Raw genomic sequence first — 21,293 nt, 5'->3', positions numbered from 1 at the left:
TGCAATGAACATTGGGGTGGATGTGTCTTTTTGAATTATGGTTTTCTCTGGGTATATGCCCAGTAGTGGGATTGCTGGGTCATATGGTAATTCTATTTTTAGTTTTTTAAGGAACCTCCATACTGTTCTCCATAGTGGCTGTATCAATTTACATTCCCACCAACAGTGCAAGAGGGTTCCCTTTTCTCCACACCCTCTCCAGCAGTTATTATTTGTAGATTTTTTGATGATGGCCATTCTGATCGGTGTGAGGTGATACCTCATTGTAGTTTTGATTTGCATTTCTCTAATGATTCTTTAACTATATCTTTATATTTCAACCAGTAGGTTAAAAGTAAAAGGATGGAAAATATATACATGCAAACACTCATCATACAAAAGGTGGTATATCTATATTAATATCCCACAAAGTAGAATTTAGGACAAGAAGTAATAGCAGAGATAAAGAAGAGAATTTCTAATTATAAAATAATTCAGTAATTAACAATCGCAAACATTTATGTACCTAAAGTATAGTTTCAAAATATCTGAGGCAAAAATTGACTGACTGAAGGGAGAAATAAGCAAATTTGCAAACATAAATGGAAATATTAACATACTTCTTTTTATAATTGATACCACAGACAAAAAATATCAACATATAATATTTGAAAAACAAAATTAACCAGCTTGACCTAAATGATATTTATAGACCTCTATATCCGACAGCTGCAGACTATACATTCCTTTCAAGTGGACATGAAATTGTTGCCAAAATAGACCATATTCTGGGTCATTAAGCCAGTGTTGATAAATTTCAAAATTGAAGTCATAAAATGTAAGTTTTAGGATCACAGTGGAATAATTATAGTAATAAATATGATAGCTATAAAATTCCTCAGTATTTAGAAATTAAGCAACACACTCCTAAAGAACTCATGACTCTAAAGTAATCATAATGGAGTGTAGAAGTGTTTTGAACTGAATGATAATGAAAATACAAAATATCAAAACTCAGTAGCTAACGCAGTGATTTGAAGGAAAGTTTTAAGTAAATACATAAATAGAAAAAGTTTTAAAATCAATAAACCTCCATTTCAAGAAACTAGCAAATAATAAGCTAATTAAGCTCAAAGGAAATGGAAGAAAACAAATAATAAAGAAAAGAAATTTATGAAATAGAAAACAGAACAAAGCCAAACATTGGTTGTGTGAAAAGATTAATAAATTGATAAAGTATTGACAAAATTGACAAAATGCAAGAAACACACATTAGCAATATTAAAAATAAAAAGTGGTACACAATATAAATATAGATATTAAAAGGATAATGTGGAAATATTAATAACTATGCCAATAAATTTGACCACTTAGACGGAATTAACAAATTCCTTGAAAACCACTTTCTGAGAAGAAATAGAAAATTTAATATTAGTCTGTTGATAATTATTTCAGAGGTATAAAGAAGTATTTTCTAATTCGTTTTGTTAAATAATTCAAACATCTAAAGGGACTGTTTTAGACTGTGGTGAGTTCCATATCAACAGAGATAATTCAGGGAGAGTTTAGACAAGGACCTTCTAAGAATCACTGGTAAAGGTAGGACTGAACCACGTATATCCTTAGTATTTTTCAGGTATCTGCTGCCCCAAGGTTGAACTACTAAAATAAAGGATTATAAAGAAGCAACAAAGACAGAATTATGCTTCTCTTTTCTTACATAGCACATCAACTCTGAACAAATTCTCCACCTCCAAAATAGACCTATGATCCATCCACCTCTCATGACCTCCACCACTACCACGATGGTATAAACCAGCCCCTGTGGATTACGGCTGTGGCTAACTAGCTGTCTAGCTTTTGCTTTTGTCCTCCTGCAGTGTATTTTCAATTGAGCAGGCAGAGTCATTCTTTTAAAACATAAATCACATCACGTCACTGCTCTTTTCAAAACCTTCATTCAGAAGAATAGCTAATGCCTTTAAAATGGTCTACAAAATCCTAAATAAGATGGCCTCCTGTTACTTTTGACTGCCTCCTTTATAACTGTCTCTGTGGTCACTCTGTGTCAACTGTACTGGGCTCCTTGCTGTACTGTGATCCCTGCCTCAAGGGTTTGCTCTTCCTCTTCTTGGAATGTTCTCCCCTCACTTACATGTATGGAATTAATCCCTTTAGGAGGTGCAAATGTCACCTCCTCAGAGAGCTCTTTCCTGTGCAAGCTACTTAAAATTGTATCCCAGTATTTACTATAGCATTTTTCTACTTTATTTCCCCCTTGCTATTACATTTTATTTATTCACATCATCTATGATCTGTGTTCTTCCAGTATAAACTCCATAAGTGTAGAGAGTTCTATCTGTTTTGTTTATGGCTATTGTTCTCATATGCACAGTAATGCTTGGAAAATAGTAGGTGCTTAATAATTATTTGTAGAATGCATAAATGATAGCTAAATAAATGACAAAATGAATAATGAATGTTGTTCTCTTCCCCAAGAGAAAGCTCAGCTCAAAACCAGGTTATTAAGGAGGAAGCATGATCGGGTTTCTGGTCTGCTGGTGATATCTTATTTCTTGATCTGGTGTTAATATCACAGATGTGATCACTTAGTAATAGCTGTACACTTATGATATATACACTTTTTCTATATGCCTATTATACTTCAGTAAAATGTTTTTTTAAAAATAACACATTTTGGGGCTTCCCTGGTGGCGCAGTGGTTGAGAGTCCGCCTCCCGATGCAGGGGACATGGGTTCGTGCCCCGGTTCGGGAGGATCCCGCGTGCCGCGGAGCGGCTGGGCCCGTGGGCCATGGCCGCTGAGCCTGCGCGTCCGGAGCCTGTGCCCCGCAATGGGAGAGGCCGCAGCAGTGAGAGGCCCGCGTACCGGAAAAAAACAAACAAACAAACAAAAAACACATTTTGGGAGGGTTAAATTGGGAGATTGGGATTGACATATACACACTACTGTATATAAAATAGATAATAAGAACCTGCTGTATAGCACAGGGAACTCTACTCACTACTCTGTAATGGCCTATATGGGAAAAGAATCTAAAAACAAAGAGTGGATATATGTATATGTATAATTCATTCACTTTGCCGCATACCTGAAACTAATACAACATTGTAAATCAACTATACTCCAATAAAAATCTGAAAAAGACAGATTTTATTATTCACAATAGCCAAGATACACACACACACACACACACACACACACACACACACACACAGACAATGGAATATTATTCAGTCATGAGAAAAGGAAATCCTTCCATTAATGACAACTTGGATGAATCCTGAGGGCACTATGCTAAGTTAAATAAGTCAGACAAAGAAAGTCAAATCCTGTATGACATCACTTATATATGGAATCTAAAAAAGCTGAACTCATAGAAACAGAGAATAGAAGGGTCATTAACCAGGGGATGGTATTGGAGAAAATGGGAGACATTGGTCAAAGGGCACAAGCTTTTAGTTAAAAGATAAGCTCTGGGGCTCTAATATATGGTATGGTGATTATAGCTAATAATACCGTGTTATATACTCAAAGTTGGTGAGTAGATCTTAAATAGTCTCACCACAAAAAAGGAATGGTAATTATGTGAGGTGATGGAGGTGTTAGCTAACACTATAATGGTAATCATTTTACAATCTGTAAGTCTATCAAATCAATGTGTTGTACACAAATTTACATAATGTTATATGTCAACTATAGCTCAATAAAGCTGGGGGGAAAATAGAAGATTTTGTGACTAGCTCTTCTCCATGCTTAGGGATCCCTAATATAGTGCCTAATTTACTAGAAATATATAATTAGTATGTATTTCACTAGTGTAACTCATCTATTATTCTACTTGATTTGGGAAAATAATTAGATAAAATTCATGTTTGATACCTTTCTTTCTTCTTTTTTGGGTCATCAGATTAGGTACTAAAGTCTCCCTTCTAGAACCCAATTCAAGATTGCACTTTGTGAATGAATATACTTCATGCTCTCATATCTTCTTTACTTCTTTCTACTCCTGACCTTGGCAAAGCTCTAAAAATGCAATCCTATTAGGCTCAATGTAAACATAATAGTAAGTATAAAATTACATATTTATATTTACATAAGTATATAATAAGTATAAATAACTTCAGCATAGCATTCCAGGCTGTGGGGAAAATAGCCTTTCTGGTCTGCTGAAAGAGTATTTCTTCTTGTTTGAAATTCCTAAAATAGATATTTTAAAACTTGAAAAAAAATGTTCAATATTAGAAATAGATGTCCAGTAGAGATCAATTGAAGTTGTACAATAGTCTTTTCTCAAAGCCATTCATCTACCAAAATGCATAATTCCCAACATATTTTTCAAAAAATGAACATTACTATTAATGTTTCATTTTGTGTAGTCAGTATAGAACTAATGAGAAGTTGCCTCATTAATGGGAAAACTTTCCTGGGGAAATTTCACTATTTCACTTTTCTAATTGAAGTCCATAGATAGATTAGAAGAGATTGTGCTGTGTCATATTCTATGTGCTGCTGTTGTAAAGCATTGAACCTTATTTTTAAAACCCCAAATTGAATACAAGATAGCACTAGAATGCCAAGTCAAGAATTTATCATCTGGAGCTCCAAGCTTTTGATACTTTTTTTTTCTTGTTTGTAATTTTGGCATCTATTTGCTTTATTGTTTTAAAACTTCAGAAAAAAAATCCACTTGATAATAACAATAATTTGACAATTACCACTGTTCCTGCAAATGTGTGGTAATTGCATCAGAGTTGCTCTTAAGGCATTGAATTCCATGCTGTTTCTTTGAAGTTCTGGCCATGTCTTTCTTGTTTATCATTATATCCACAACGATTGGGACAGAGTAGGCATTCCATAAGTATTTGTTGAATGAATCAATCTTGCAACCAATCATCCAAATTTAAATATAAGCACATCTAACATATATTACCTCTTTTCCATTGTTCTTTTCAGCTGTGTTTCTCAAGTAGTCCTGCTCTTTCATTTTTCTTTTGGCTGCTTCCCTTCCCCTTGAAGAAAAAAATGAGAAGAAACGTTTCAACTAAAGTGAACAAACACCTCAGGTGTGCTTTAAAAATAATTGTCATTTTCTCAAGCTGATGAGAAATGATTATTTCCTTTAAGACTCACAATTAAAGGCCCATTTTTGAAAAATAACTCACAGTTTTTCCTTACACATAGCACACTTGTTGCCATGTGCCTTGCCATCTGGACCCTGGACAGGGTCACTTTCTCGGGTGCAAGTAAGTTGTCCATTTTTCATTTGACTTCTAAACTCATCACATACATCCTGAAAAGAAGGAAGGATTAAATTGGAAATGGCTATTTTCACATAGTATTTGAGCTTGAAAATGGAAGATTTTGACTCAGGAGTTGGGCAGCCACTTAACCTTGCTGTGGGAGGCTCTATAACGGACCACAAAGGTGTCCAAGTTATAATTCCTGGAACCTGAAAATATGTAGCCTCACATGGCAAGCAGGAATTAAAGTTGAAGATGGAATTCAGGTTGCTAACCAGGTGACCTTAGAATGGACAGATTATCCTGGATTATCTGGGTGGGCCCAGTGTAATCACAAAGATTCTTATGAGTGAAATAGGAAGGCAGGAAAATCAGTGTCAGAATGATGCAGCTTAAAAAAAAAATCACCTGGCCTCTGCTGATTTTAAAGATGGCCACAAGCCAAGGAATGCAGGCACTTCTAGAAATTTTAAAAAAAAGGCAAAGAAATAGGTCTTCCCCAGAACCTCCAAAAAGGAAAGCAGCCCTACTGACACCTTGGCTGTAACACAGTGAGACCCATTTAGGACTTCTGAACTCCAGAAATGTATGATGATGAATTTGGGTTGCTTTACCACTGTTGGTAGTAATTTGTTACAGCAGCCAAACCTCATTTTCCCCATTTATAAAATGAGGTTGAAAAAAACTTAGTTGACCAGGCTATTGAGATACTTAAATAAACTACTATTTATAAAACTGTTTTATAAAGTGTTAGACCGAAAGATTTCCATTTGGTGTTAAATTTCTACACTGAAAAAGTTATCAGGGATATTCCCATTAATGATGACTTCTGATGTTCTAAGGGCAATATCTTGACTGGCAACATTGACAATCTCTTTCCACATTTTTGATAGTTAAGCAATGACTTACAGAAAGACCATTCTTGCCAAAACCTAGTTAATGATTCACCTTTCCTAATGCTGATTCATTCCCATTTGATCTGTAGCCAGAATTCTTATTTTTTTCCTCTGCTTCTCTTTGCCTGGAAAAGAAAAGAGTCAGTAGTCATCTTGCAGACACATACTCAGATTTGGAAGGGGCCTTAGAGTTTATGTATACTAAACCACCTCCTTCATAGAGAACCTCTTTGCACCTCTCACAGATGGACAGTGAGTTTGGTTATTAAGAAGCTCCCTCATTACAAGGTAGATATTCTAGGCAGATCAAGTCAACTTAATCTCAGAGTCTCCTTTATTTGTATCCAAATTAATCTCCCTATAGCTTTCATCCTTTAGTCTTACTTCACATTCTCAGGAAAACACAGAACAAGCCTGCTGAATCCATTACCTCGTCCTGATATTAATCCTTTAGATATCTAAAGGCAAGTTTCAGGTCTCCAAGTCCAGCTTCCTCAGTTCTTTCACCTTTTTATCATAAGTTGTGGTTTTAATTCCTTACCAATTCACCATTCTTATTCCTCAATTTGTAGGTCAATCTATTATAGTACCATTTCAATTCATTATAATATCATTGGAGCCCAAGATAGAAAGAAGACAAGTGATATAGGAAGTACCTTAGGATCATGGTTTCTTGGGTTTTTTTTTAACCTTTCACCTTTCTGATAAAATATTTATGCCAGTGGTTCCTAAGTTTTCATGTACATTAAGAATCACCTATGAGATTTTTAAAATCAGATTCACCGTCAATCCCAACAATTTTACTGACAAGATCTACATTGGGATTCAGTAACCTGATTTTTAACAAGCAAGCCAGGTGATTCTGATGCAGTTGGCCCAAGATCCAAATACTGCAGAACTCTAGTACACGTATTTTTTCTCCTTCAGAGTTTCATTTGGCTTTATGCTTAAAAGAAACGTGTATGAATGTATATAACATGAATACGTGTGTGTGTGTGTATTTTAGGGAGCTCCCTTTTCATATATAAGAAATAGGGAAGTGGTAGTAAATGTATCCTGAAGATTCAAACAAATATACAGTCATGAAATCTTAATCAAATACTACGAAAAAGAGACCACCTATAATGATTCAGTCTGGTGGAATTCAATTTACAATCACAGCTCTGCTCAAAAATCTCCAGTGGCTTCTGATCACACATAGAATAAAATCCAATGTCCTTCTCTTGGCCTAAAAAAGCCTTACATGATCTTTCCAAATTAATTTCTGCAATTTTCCACGCAGTAATCTTGAGACATAATGACCTCCTCTCTCTTTCCTGAGCTTGAGAATTTCATATGTATCTTCAGAAACTTGCATTGGCTTCTGCTCTGCCTGAAACTTTCTTCCTTCAGATGGCCAGCTGGCTCATTTCACTCCCTTTTTCAGGTCCCCCTTACCTGTCAGGCTTTCCCCAAACACCATAAAGTAGCACCTCCAATCCCTTTCTGTTGCCTTACTCTGCTTTATTTATCTTATCAACACCTGGTCTTGTTATGTAGCTTTTTACTTCTTTGTTTATAATCTGTCTTTTCTATATTATAGTTCCATATGGCAGGAATTTTGTCTTGTTCACTTGAAGAGCACCTGTCTGTGAAGAGTGCCTATTATATAGTAGGCAGTCAAAAACCATTTATTGTCAGATGAATGGGTTCCAAAGATTGTAAAATTATTTGATTTATGTTGTTAAATACTTCGTCATGTTGTTAAATATTCTGTTACCTGGAGTACCAGCTAAGTATCATAACATAGATGACATGGATTGTATCAGCAAAGTTTTATCTTAATAATTGTTTGCATCTGAGAATCATCATTTGTTCCTTCACAAAATTACCCACTATTAATATGTGATGCAGAAAGAATAGTCATATGTGAAGAGCTATCTCAGTTACGTACATCATACCTACAAAGTATGAGGTGTGCAAAGGGGCAACATAGGGTAGCGTAAGAGATCATAATAGTCATTCTTTTATTGCTATTAATGGTGACACCTGTTATTTGCTGAACACTAATGACAGTGCTAATAGTGACCACATTTTTTGTGCACCTCCTTTGTGCTAGGCACTGTGCTAAGAGTTTTACATAGTTTTGCTCATTTAACTTTCGAAAGAAACATAATGTGGCTACTATGATTATGGCTGCTCCACTCCCACTATAAATATGAGCAGATTAAAGCCTAGGGGAGTGAAATAACCTGTCCAAGAACATGGAGCTGAAATAATCATATGATGCTCATACCCTAGCACTGCCCCATTCTGCCACCCTGCTTCTATTAAAGAATTTTATAACATGGAATAAATACTAGGCTGGTATTCAGAAGAACTGGATTCTAGTTTCAGCTCTGAAGTCACTCCCCCATGAGACCTTGTACTTAAAAAAAAATTCAGTTTTTCTCATCTGTAAAATGCAGCATTTGGAATAACTAGATTTTATCACATGGCCTATAGTACCGCAATCACAAGATTTTGATTTTTTTTCAAGGAGAAAAAAAATGTGTGTGGAGAAGCATTAAGTGCTTATTAAATGCATATCAATTAAATACCATAATTAATAGCACTATGATATATGCATCAAATTTTAGAACTATAAGTACCCATCAAGGTTACCTAGAAAACTACCTCAATATACAGATGGGACCAATAGTGGTTATGTTACTTGCTGCAGTAACACAAATCAAGAGTGGCTGAGTTGGATCATTAAGCACTCCAATCAGTACCATTCACCAAAAGAAAATAAATAGAAGGAACAAACCCTGGATTGTGCAATAAATGTGTCCCATACATATGACAAGAAGCAACCCTCTTAAACTATGTTGGTTAACTATTCCAAATGACCGTTGCAAACCCTCCTTAGGATTTAGGCATGATGTGTTCTAAAGAGCAATTATCTACCATGATGACACTTACAGTTCACAGAATTATGATAGAAAATAGAGTAGGAATCAGCCACTGATTAGCTGCCCTTACTAGGGCTCATTGTTCGTTAGGGGATGCAAGAGAAAGAGATAATATTTGAGAATTAACAAAAAGGGTAGTGTTCACGAAAGGATCTATAGGCAAATGAGAAATAACCATTAATTCAGGAGGAATATGTGTCTATCTATCTTTTGGACATGCAGGTTGAGAAAATTACTTACAGTTTCTCTTTACACATGGCACACTTATTGTTGTATGATTTGCCATTTGCATTGCGTACAGGATCACTCTCCTGAGTACAGCTGAGTGTTCCATTTTTCATTTGTTTCCGATACTCAGCACATTGGTCCTGAAAGGGAAGAAGAGAGCAGGCCTCTTGGATGACTTGGTCTGTTGTATTGTTATTAAGCTTGTTAAATAATTTGAGTAAGAAGTTCTTGTCTATGTCCTCTTATAAGGCATGTAACATCTAGGATTGCTGTCTACAGAAGAGGAGGGGCTGGAATCATCCATATTCTAAGACATCAGTTGTCATGGGTAATGTTGCTTTTAAGGTTCTACAAAGGGAAATTATAAAGCTGGGTGGGATTTAATCGCACAAATCAAGGGTAAGCAAACTATAGCCTACAGGACTAATCTGTCCTGCTGTCTGTTTTTACATATGAAGTTTTATATATAAAACTTGAAACACACCCTCACTCATTCATTTAAATATTATTTATGGCTGCTTTCCCACAACAGTGGCTATTCAACAGAGTTGAATAGTTGCAACAGAGACTGTGTGACCCGCAATGCCTAAAATATTTGCTATCTGGCCTTTTACAGAAAAAAAAAATTTGCTGACCTCTAATGTAGAGAGAAGAGAGAAGGAAGTGCTGGGAGAAAGCACTGGGAGAATCATGCAAAATGCCAAGGAAGACAGGCTTGAGCAAATTATGAAGATAGAAAAAGGGTCTTAACAAGTCTATCATTTGAGAGTGAGAACTCAGCTTCCTACAGGAGAAAATATGGAAAAACAGAAAAGCCAAAATTTATCAAAGGCAGATATTGGGCCTGTGTCAGATCTGGAGGCAAAGAGATGGTCTTGCTATCTCCAGGTCATAAGAATAGAAATAAGGTGGCTGTGATCTCAGGCAGTTGTGTTCACATGCCTGAGGAGTGGGCTTACATGCAACATTGTCATGCTGACACTTAAAAAAAAAAGTCTCAGGAAATGTGCCAAACACTTGCCTAAATTATTTTATTGTATCCCTATAAGAGTACTGCTAAGTAAGAGAAACTAGAGTTGAGTGAGATGAAGTGATTTATTCAGTGCTTTGCAAGTCCAAGTGGCATGGGTAGGATGATACCTCAAACTACCTGACTCGAAAACCTGTGTTCTTTCACCATATTATCCTGCCTGGGGACAATAGAAAATATACCTCCAAAAAGTGGCTCCATTCAGGGAAAGAGAGAATAATGAAAGGAAATGAAGAGCACGTGATGCTGATGTGGAACATCTCCACATTTATATCACTTACTCTCCTAGGATCATTTATTGGCCTGAAAGCTAGATGATATAAAGAGGAGTCAAGAGACTGGGATCTGGTATTCATGTTAATTATTTCCAAGTTTAAAGAAGTCAAAGTGAGCCCTAGAGAAACTAAAAATTGCTCAGATATTACTCTACAGTCTTAAGGGGAAAATCCCCTGTCCTTCCAAGGATGCTTTCCAACTCAGCACTACATGCATTCGTAGCCTTTGACCATAGGGTCTGCCAGGGTCCCAGTGCCATTGAGTTGAGCCCACTCTGGTTAGGGAAATTAGAGGCTGCTCTCACCTGAGCGTTCCCTCTTCCGCCACGTTTGGAACCATGCCCTGCAGGCTTTCTCTGAGCTTCCTTTTCTTTTCTCTTTCTTTCTTCATCTTCTTTCTGGCTGGAAATTGGAAAGTGGGAGGTAGGGAATAATAGATTACAGAGAGTGGAATGCATTTCTGTGAGTTTCTCAACATATGACCAAATTAGATTTGTATGGAATTCACCAGCATTTATTGAACACCTATTACATTGCAGGCCCTCTTCTTTAAAAATATCAATAGAAGGATGAATTATGTTGCATCCTATAGCCTGGAAGAGCTCTCATTGCAGTAGAAGAAAACCAGCATTTACATAACCTCACGCAAGACTAGGTGAGCAATTAATTAGCATTTTGTAAATGCTCATGTGAACCTCCAGCTGGATTTCTCTCAAATACATCATGTTCAAAAGGTCCCAAAATAATTACCTTCTCTGCCAAATGTGTTCTTCCTCCTGGATTCTCTTTCACAAAGAACAAAACATTGGAGCCATCCCTAACTGCTCCCTCTCCTTCAGCTCACATAGCTGTTGCCACAGGACATTGGTTTCACTTTCACAGTGTCTCCTATGTTGACCCACTCACCTTCTATTCTAGCTCCCTTGCTCTAGTTACCTCTCACTGGATTACTGTAATCCCCTATTACCACCAGCGGTATTCTGAATTTTAGTCCCTTCCTCTTTTCTCCTTTTTACTGCTGACATATGAGTCTTCCGAAAGGAACCGTATTTATGCCATTTACTCTCCTAGCTGAAAAATTTTTAGCAGCTTGCCACTGTACATCGAATTGACTTCAAAATCCATAATCTGGCATTCAAAGTTGGTGAAGTGGGTAAGCTCTAACTAAACTAAAATGACTTGCTCTCTTTATGTACATACCACAGTTTCTTTAATTTTAGATTTTACCTATGCTGTTCCTTCTTTCCTCTCATTCCTTCCCGTACTGTTCACATATGATCCAAATTACCAGATCTAGTTCTATTCTTCCATAAAACTTTCTATTAACGCTCCCTTTCCTAAACTACCATAACACATTGTATATATCATTTTTCATTTAGCAATTCCTCCTTTGTGTTATATTAATTTATGCCCATGTCTAAACCTTACTGAACTATATGATTTTTGGTAATACTGTTTCATTCAACTTTGTATAACCAACCGTTATACACATTATACATTGTAGATGTTCAGCAAATGACTGTTAATGACAAATATTTAAGGTGTACTTCCAAACTTTGTGTAAAGCTATTTTTAATTTCCTAAAAGTGTGATTTTTTTTTCAAAAATGCAAGTAGAGGCGTTAGATTGATAGTAAAATCTGTGTATGTTCTTCCCGATGGGGATTAACAAAATAATCCAGAAAAGGGATCCACCTGACAGCAAAGGATTTAAGATTTTATCAAGAAAGATGGTGTGATCATTGTGAGGTGCTACCCCAGAACTAATGGAGAATGTAGTGTAATAACTTAGTCATCTATTGCCTATTTCTAGAATTGTGAATCTTAGCCTCTGTAAAGAAAGATTCACCCCAAAATGCTTTACAGATCATCATTTGTCACTTTTACATGTAAGGAAAGGACAAACACAATCTATATTATCTTCCCAGCTCTTTGCCTCCCGGCTCTGCCACCCACAGCATGGGCTTCATCTGTGCACTCACAGGATTGCTTTGCACATGGCACACTTGTTGCCATGGGTCTTGCCATCTGGGCCACGCACAGGATCATTTTCTCGAGTGCAGAAAAGAATTCCATTTTTCAGAAGCTTCCGAAATTCACTGCATGTATCCTAAAAGGAGGAGAAAAGGCAAGAGCTTGGGTGTTTTCTTGGAAATTACTTTGCTGGGTCCCTACTAAGTGCTTCCTGGAAAAAAAAATGACCTATGAATGTTTCTTTCTGGCAATTGTTTTGTTCAATTCCTAGTAAGCACACAGGACTTAAAAAGAGGTTTCTGTTTCTTTTTCCTTGAGATATAGCCTCCAAATCCAGACTGAACCTGCAGTCACACACAAGCAAGAACCTTTTAATAAACTGGGTTCTCTGCAGACTGGTCACAGTCCTTAGTCAAGATTTTATTGTCCCTCTCTATTATATTATAATGCAATAAAAACACAGTACATGGCATAGAATTTTAAAGAATTAAGGTTTAGGTAGAACTTTGACGTTCACCTGGTGCAACCATCTGTACTATGTCTCAATCCCCTTTATGTCATGCCTGCCAAGAAGTGGTCTAATTTGCGCTGGAACACCTGCAGTGATGAGTTCGTTACCCTCCAGATAGTTCATCCCAAAATTTCTTAGATCATTCCCACAGATTAGCCATAGTGCTACTTTGGGAGGATCTTGGAAAATATCTCTAATCAATCCTATAGGATCCTTATTCTTAGAGATTTATTTTTCTAAGATGTCACTGCATAGGATGAATACGTTCTTTCAAACCAGTAAGCAAAGTCAACATATTTTACTTCCCTCAGAAAAATTGAGGATATTTTTCTTCCTGCACACAGAGAGCCCTTCAAATATTTGGAGAAAGCTTTCTTGTCCTTCTCCATAGCTCCCTATGTTCTTTTCCAAGAGCAGAGCATCCCCACATACTTCAGTCATTCTGTTTCAGTCATTTGCACCATTTTGCATTCTTAATTCTTCCCCTTTCCTAAAGAATTTAACATAATATTCCAGGTATGTCCAGACAAGCCCAATATGTTGACAGCTATATAATATCATTAGTTAAAATTCCAGTCTGTCACCAATAGACCTTGGATGAGGGGGTCTTGCCTCTCTGTGCCTCAGTTACCTCTTCTATAAAATGGAAAAAATGATAGTATCTTTTCCACACAGTTAAAATAATAATGGCCAATATCTATTAAGCATTCAATATATGTGCTGAATTGTTATGAGAATAATGTGAAATAATATATATCTACTTTATCTACAGTGACTGACATCTAGGAAGTACTCAGTAAATTTTAGTTTCAGAGTTATGAGGAATTGAGATAGAATAAGCAAATCACTTAAGATCATATAATTAATTACTGGTGGCAAGTAAGATTGAATTTGTGTTTTTTTTCTGTATCTTCTAGATCAAGTCAAAACTCAGTGAGGACAAGAGTGAGTTTTTTCCTAGCTTTCCTTCAAGGTTCACTGTCTGATTCCCTAGCTGGTCATATTTAGCAAAAGAAATATGATAGGAGAGGATAGTTTATGGGTAGTAGCTAATGTGAAATCAGAAATTGTCTGATACTGAAGAATATTTTCTTATTGATGTTGAAAAGGGAAGCATATGAGCTACTCATATTATTTTTAAATTCAGGCTCACAATTGTGGGAAAAATAACTGTAAACAAACCAATCATACAGAATTCCAAGTGATACTTCATTAGAGATTTTTAATATCAGTAGTTTTTGATGGGGGCAAGGAAATATCCACAAACCTGGAAAAATCTACCTGGAGTCAGTCATTTTGAAACCAAGAAAATATTATTGGGGAAACTTGCTCTTCTATTTTTCTGCCAACTGCTGACACCAGAGATAGTTAAAGCAAGGAACACACCTGGTTTGACCAAATGTGCTCATCCAAAGCTACATAGTGTGTTAGGAATAATGCTAGATTTGGTGTCAGGAAGTCTAAGTTTGAATTGTTCCTGTTTTGCAACTGTGAAAACTTTGAAAAAATATGAAGATTCTGATACCAATAGGCTCACTACCTTTGTAAGCAAGTTCTTCCTCCTTCTGGATTTTAAATCTTCATTTAAAAATAGGGCTTGGAGTAAATCAGAGGTTTGCAAACTATGGCCCGTGAGCAAAATCTGGCCTACCACCTTTTCTGTGTAAGTAAAGTTTCATTGGAACACAGCCATGCCCATTTATCTGCATATCATCCATGGCTGTTTTAGAGCTACAATAGCAGAGTTGTGTAGTTGTGACAGAGACTGAATGGTCACAAGCTAAAATATCTACTGTCCGGCCCTTTAAGAAAATTTTATCAACCCCTGGACTAACTAAACCTTGAGTTGTCTCACATAGGCCTTCAGTAATTCCATGAGTTATTTTTAAAGAGAAGCTGCAAAAGTGCATTGTGGTATGAAGCTTCCAAGGTAACTACCTTTTCGTCTTCTCTCTTAGCTCTTCTGGATTCAGCTTCTTTTTCTTTTGCTTCTTGCTGGCTGTAAGACAAAGGCAGAGGGAACAATCATTCCTAGTACCCAATGCATATTATCCTAAAGGGCAATCTCTCTTGATACATTCCATTACTTCTACACCTATACCAACTTAGCTTGGGAGTAGAAAGGTAAATGTACACCTCCCCATATTGTTCTTCTTGTTTTTAGTGTTGCTTAAAGAATAAGACACGTATGCCATGGCCAACCAGTAAACACATTTTCACTACTCTGTTTCTTTTGGAAAACAAAGATATCGGCCTTCTCCTCAGAAAGCAACTAGGATACTTTAAAAAATGACTAAATATTAGCAAATTTTTAATTTGCTAGCACCCAGTGATTACATCTTTGGATTATTCATGACAGTATGTATGCAGAGAACAAAAATTCCAATCCTTATATGCCATTAACTCTGGAAGAGTTTCCTCTTAGCACATGGTCCTCCCTTAATGGCAATTCAAGTACCTTTCATAACACTGAGAACGCTACAAAGAAATGCACCAAGTATATGGCTTCGTAAGAGTAAATCCCCAAACTCAGTGCAAAGATAGCCATCTGCCTCCTAGAAAAAACCTTCAGTATCATCTCTCTCGCCCACCACAGGCCTGTCTTCTCTGACACTCAGCAGGAGCAGTGACTGCATCTCTACTCACAAGAAGGCGTCACACATGGAGCAGGTGTTGCCATGGATTTTCCCATCTGGGCCCTCGATGGGGTCATTCTCTCTGGTGCAGGGAAGACGTCCGTTCCTCACATAGTTACGGTATTCACTGCACAGCTCCTGCCAAGTGAGGGAGGGTTTAAGAATCAGGTAACTAAATATTGAAAGCTTCCTCCACATTACCCCTTTGAAAACTATGATATAATGTCCGAAACATAATGGATGCATCAAGAAGACGATGCAGAAGGTTAGTATTAGCCAAGATGCTTTTCAGAGGCCTAGGTCACACATTGTTTGGAATATAAGATTGCTGTCGCTTATCTAATTATAAAACCTACAATTTACTCGAATATTATTCTGGGCTAGGCACTGTGAGAGATACAAAAAAGAATGATTTATTGTCCCTTTTGTAAAGCAATTTGTGGTTGGCAGAATAATAGCTACTGCCCCCAAATTTGTCCAAGTCCTGATATTCCAGGACCTGTGAATATATTGCAGGGCAGAGGGGACTTTGCAGATGTGATTATGTTAAGGACCTAGAGATAGGGATATTATCCTGGATTATCCTAGTATGCCCAATGAAATCAAAAGGGTCAGTCCTTAAAACTGGAAGAGTAAGACGGGAGAGAGTGAGAGGGAGATATGACTACAGAAGAACAATTAGAGATGCAATGTTGTTGGCCTTGAAGATGATGGAAACAGTCCAGGAGCCAAGGAACATGAACGGCCTCTAGAAGCTAGAAAAAGCAGAGACATTCATTGCAGTGTTCCTGGAAAATGAAGAAAATATGTTCTCAGAGTGGTTTCCTACCCTCCCTACACTTTTGTCTATTATGAAGGATAAGTAATGCAAAGTGATTACATGTAGCAGTAAGTCAGTAAGCATTTAAAAGTCTCCTATCTGGGTTTCCCTGGTGGTGCAGTGGTTACGAATCCACCTGCCAATGCAGGGGACACAGGTTCGAGCCCTGGACTGGGAAGATGCCACATACCACAGAGCAACTAAGCTCGTGCACCACAACTACTGAGCCCGCATGCCACGACTACTGAAGCCTGCACACCTAGAGCTCGTGCTCCGCAACAAGAGAAGCCACTGCAATGAGAAGCCCGTGCACCACAACGAAGAGTAGCCCCCCACTCGCTGCAACTAGAGAAAGCCCATGTGCAGCAATGAAGACCCAATGCCCTAAATAAATAAATAAATAGAATTTTAAAGAATTAAGGTTTAGGTAGAACTTTGACGTTCACCTGGTGCAACCATCTGTACTATGTCTCAATCCCCTTTATGTCATGCCTGCCAAGAAGTGGTCTAATTTGCGCTGGAACACCTGCAGTGATGAGTTCGTTACCCTCCAGATAGTTCATCCCAAAATTTCTTAGATCATTCCCACAGATTAGCCATAGTGCTACTTTGGGAGGATCTTGGAAAATATCTCTAATCAATCCTATAGGATCCTTATTCTTAGAGATTTATTTTTCTAAGATGTCACTGCATAGGATGAATACGTTCTTTCAAACCAGTAAGCAAAGTCAACATATTTTACTTCCCTCAGAAAAATTGAGGATATTTTTCTTCCTGCACACAGAGAGCCCTTCAAATATTTGGAGAAAGCTTTCTTGTCCTTCTCCATAGCTCCCTATGTTCTTTTCCAAGAGCAGAGCATCCCCACATACTTCAGTCATTCTGTTTCAGTCATTTGCACCATTTTGCATTCTTAATTCTTCCCCTTTCCTAAAGAATTTAACATAATATTCCAGGTATGTCCAGACAAGCCCAATATGTTGACAGCTATATAATATCATTAGTTAAAATTCCAGTCTGTCACCAATAGACCTTGGATGAGGGGGTCTTGCCTCTCTGTGCCTCAGTTACCTCTTCTATAAAATGGAAAAAATGATAGTATCTATTCCACACAGTTAAAATAATAATGGCCAATATCTATTAAGCATTCAATATATGTGCTGAATTGTTATGAGAATAATGTGAAATAATATATATCTACTTTATCTACAGTGACTGACATCTAGGAAGTACTCAGTAAATTTTAGTTTCAGAGTTATGAGGAATTGAGATAGAATAAGCAAATCACTTAAGATCATATAATTAATTACTGGTGGCAAGTAAGATTGAATTTGTGTTTTTTTTCTGTATCTTTTAGATCAAGTCAAAACTCAGTGAGGACAAGAGTGAGTTTTTTCCTAGCTTTCCTTCAAGGTTCACTGTCTGATTCCCTAGCTGGTCATATTTAGCAAAAGAAATATGATAGGAGAGGATAGTTTATGGGTAGTAGCTAATGTGAAATCAGAAATTGTCTGATACTGAAGAATATTTTCTTATTGATGTTGAAAAGGGAAGCATATGAGCTACTCATATTATTTTTAAATTCAGGCTCACAATTGTGGGAAAAATAACTGTAAACAAACCAATCATACAGAATTCCAAGTGATACTTCATTAGAGATTTTTAATATCAGTAGTTTTTGATGGGGGCAAGGAAATATCCACAAACCTGGAAAAATCTACCTGGAGTCAGTCATTTTGAAACCAAGAAAATATTATTGGGGAAACTTGCTCTTCTATTTTTCTGCCAACTGCTGACACCAGAGATAGTTAAAGCAAGGAACACACCTGGTTTGACCAAATGTGCTCATCCAAAGCTACATAGTGTGTTAGGAATAATGCTAGATTTGGTGTCAGGAAGTCTAAGTTTGAATTGTTCCTGTTTTGCAACTGTGAAAACTTTGAAAAAATATGAAGATTCTGATACCAATAGGCTCACTACCTTTGTAAGCAAGTTCTTCCTCCTTCTGGATTTTAAATCTTCATTTAAAAATAGGGCTTGGAGTAAATCAGAGGTTTGCAAACTATGGCCCGTGAGCAAAATCTGGCCTACCACCTTTTCTGTGTAAGTAAAGTTTCATTGGAACACAGCCATGCCCATTTATCTGCATATCATCCATGGCTGTTTTAGAGCTACAATAGCAGAGTTGTGTAGTTGTGACAGAGACTGAATGGTCACAAGCTAAAATATCTACTGTCCGGCCCTTTAAGAAAATTTTATCAACCCCTGGACTAACTAAACCTTGAGTTGTCTCACATAGGCCTTCAGTAATTCCATGAGTTATTTTTAAAGAGAAGCTGCAAAAGTGCATTGTGGTATGAAGCTTCCAAGGTAACTACCTTTTCGTCTTCTCTCTTAGCTCTTCTGGATTCAGCTTCTTTTTCTTTTGCTTCTTGCTGGCTGTAAGACAAAGGCAGAGGGAACAATCATTCCTAGTACCCAATGCATATTATCCTAAAGGGCAATCTCTCGATATATTCCATTACTTCTACACCTATACCAACTTAGCTTGGGAGTAGAAAGGTAAATGTACACCTCCCCATATTGTTCTTCTTGTTTTTAGTGTTGCTTAAAGAATAAGACATGTATGCCATGGCCAACCAGTAAATACATTTTCACTACTCTGTTTCTTTTGGAAAACAAAGATATCGGCCTTCTCCTCAGAAAGCAACTAGGATACTTTAAAAAATGACTAAATATTAGCAAATTTTTAATTTGCTAGCACCCAGTGATTACATCTTTGGATTATTCATGACAGTATGTATGCAGAGAACAAAAATTCCAATCCTTATATGCCATTAACTCTGGAAGAGTTTCCTCTTAGCACATGGTCCTCCCTTAATGGCAATTCAAGTACCTTTCATAACACTGAGAACGCTACAAAGAAATGCACCAAGTATATGGCTTCGTAAGAGTAAATCCCCAAACTCAGTGCAAAGATAGCCATCTGCCTCCTAGAAAAAACCTTCAGTATCATCTCTCTCGCCCACCACAGGCCTGTCTTCTCTGACACTCAGCAGGAGCAGTGACTGCATCTCTACTCACAAGAAGGCGTCACACATGGAGCAGGTGTTGCCATGGATTTTCCCATCTGGGCCCTCGATGGGGTCATTCTCTCTGGTGCAGGGAAGACGTCCGTTCCTCACATAGTTACGGTATTCACTGCACAGCTCCTGCCAAGTGAGGGAGGGTTTAAGAATCAGGTAACTAAATATTGAAAGCTTCCTCCACATTACCCCTTTGAAAACTATGATATAATGTCCGAAACATAATGGATGCATCAAGAAGACGATGCAGAAGGTTAGTATTAGCCAAGATGCTTTTCAGAGGCCTAGGTCACACATTGTTTGGAATATAAGATTGCTGTCGCTTATCTAATTATAAAACCTACAATTTACTCGAATATTATTCTGGGCTAGGCACTGTGAGAGATACAAAAAAGAATGATTTATTGTCCCTTTTGTAAAGCAATTTGTGGTTGGCAGAATAATAGCTACTGCCCCCAAATTTGTCCAAGTCCTGATATTCCAGGACCTGTGAATATATTGCAGGGCAGAGGGGACTTTGCAGATGTGATTATGTTAAGGACCTAGAGATAGGGATATTATCCTGGATTATCCTAGTATGCCCAATGAAATCAAAAGGGTCAGTCCTTAAAACTGGAAGAGTAAGACGGGAGAGAGTGAGAGGGAGATATGACTACAGAAGAACAATTAGAGATGCAATGTTGTTGGCCTTGAAGATGATGGAAACAGTCCAGGAGCCAAGGAACATGAACGGCCTCTAGAAGCTAGAAAAAGCAGAGACATTCATTGCAGTGTTCCTGGAAAATGAAGAAAATATGTTCTCAGAGTGGTTTCCTACCCTCCCTACACTTTTGTCTATTATGAAGGATAAGTAATGCAAAGTGATTACATGTAGCAGTAAGTCAGTAAGCATTTAAAAGTCTCCTATCTGGGCTTCCCTGGTGGTGCAGTGGTTACGAATCCACCTGCCAATGCAGGGGACACAGGTTCGAGCCCTGGACTGGGAAGATGCCACATACCACAGAGCAACTAAGCTCGTGCACCACAACTACTGAGCCCGCATGCCACGACTACTGAAGCCTGCACACCTAGAGCTCGTGCTCCGCAACAAGAGAAGCCACTGCAATGAGAAGCCCGTGCACCACAACGAAGAGTAGCCCCCCACTCGCTGCAACTAGAGAAAGCCCATGTGCAGCAATGAAGACCCAATGCCCTAAATAAATAAATAAATAAATTTTAAAAACTAAAAAAATAAAAGGCTTCTATCATAGACTCAGAATTGTGATGTGTCACTATAGTGGATCTGTAAATATTTACCATCAACATTCTTTTGAGGGTGCTTAAATATTGGTGCAGAAGAAGGCTGATAAAATTGGTGGAGACCAATATAAAATACATGTGTTTATGATGTGTTGCACATCACAGTCTATAAAAGCTAGGAAAGATCAAGGTGAGGAGATTCAACAGGCCTGGAGGGGAAGCTTCCTGGAAAAACAGTATACATACAGGATAAACCCTAGGAAAAACACACCAAGGCACATATTAATCAAACTAACAAAAATTAAATTCAAAGAAAAAATATTAAAAACAGCAAGGGAAAAACAAAAAATAACATACAAAGGAATCCCCATAAGGTTATCAGCTGATTTTTCAGCAGAAACTCTGCAGGCCAGAAGGGAGTGG

General features: G+C 37.4%; 1 protein-coding gene across 1 annotated transcript in view; it reads right to left on the bottom strand.

Moving 5' to 3' along the window:
• The window catches only part of SPINK5 (serine peptidase inhibitor Kazal type 5), a 134,275-nt gene that overhangs the window by 10,593 nt on the left and 102,389 nt on the right, over positions 1-21,293 (bottom strand). The window contains exons 19-26 of the mRNA XM_055086822.1: positions 19,630-19,757; positions 18,924-18,984; positions 12,587-12,714; positions 10,911-11,007; positions 9,313-9,440; positions 6,192-6,264; positions 5,166-5,293; positions 4,934-5,012 (exon numbers count right to left, since the gene is read on the bottom strand). Of these exons, the coding sequence (XP_054942797.1) occupies positions 4,934-5,012; positions 5,166-5,293; positions 6,192-6,264; positions 9,313-9,440; positions 10,911-11,007; positions 12,587-12,714; positions 18,924-18,984; positions 19,630-19,757 (822 nt within the window). The remainder of the gene's footprint in view (positions 1-4,933; positions 5,013-5,165; positions 5,294-6,191; positions 6,265-9,312; positions 9,441-10,910; positions 11,008-12,586; positions 12,715-18,923; positions 18,985-19,629; positions 19,758-21,293) is intronic.

This window comes from Physeter macrocephalus, chromosome 8 (genome assembly GCF_002837175.3).
Source record: "Physeter macrocephalus isolate SW-GA chromosome 8, ASM283717v5, whole genome shotgun sequence".
Lineage (NCBI taxonomy): Eukaryota > Metazoa > Chordata > Mammalia > Artiodactyla > Physeteridae > Physeter > Physeter macrocephalus.
This window is presented reverse-complemented; position numbering and strand designations above follow the sequence as displayed.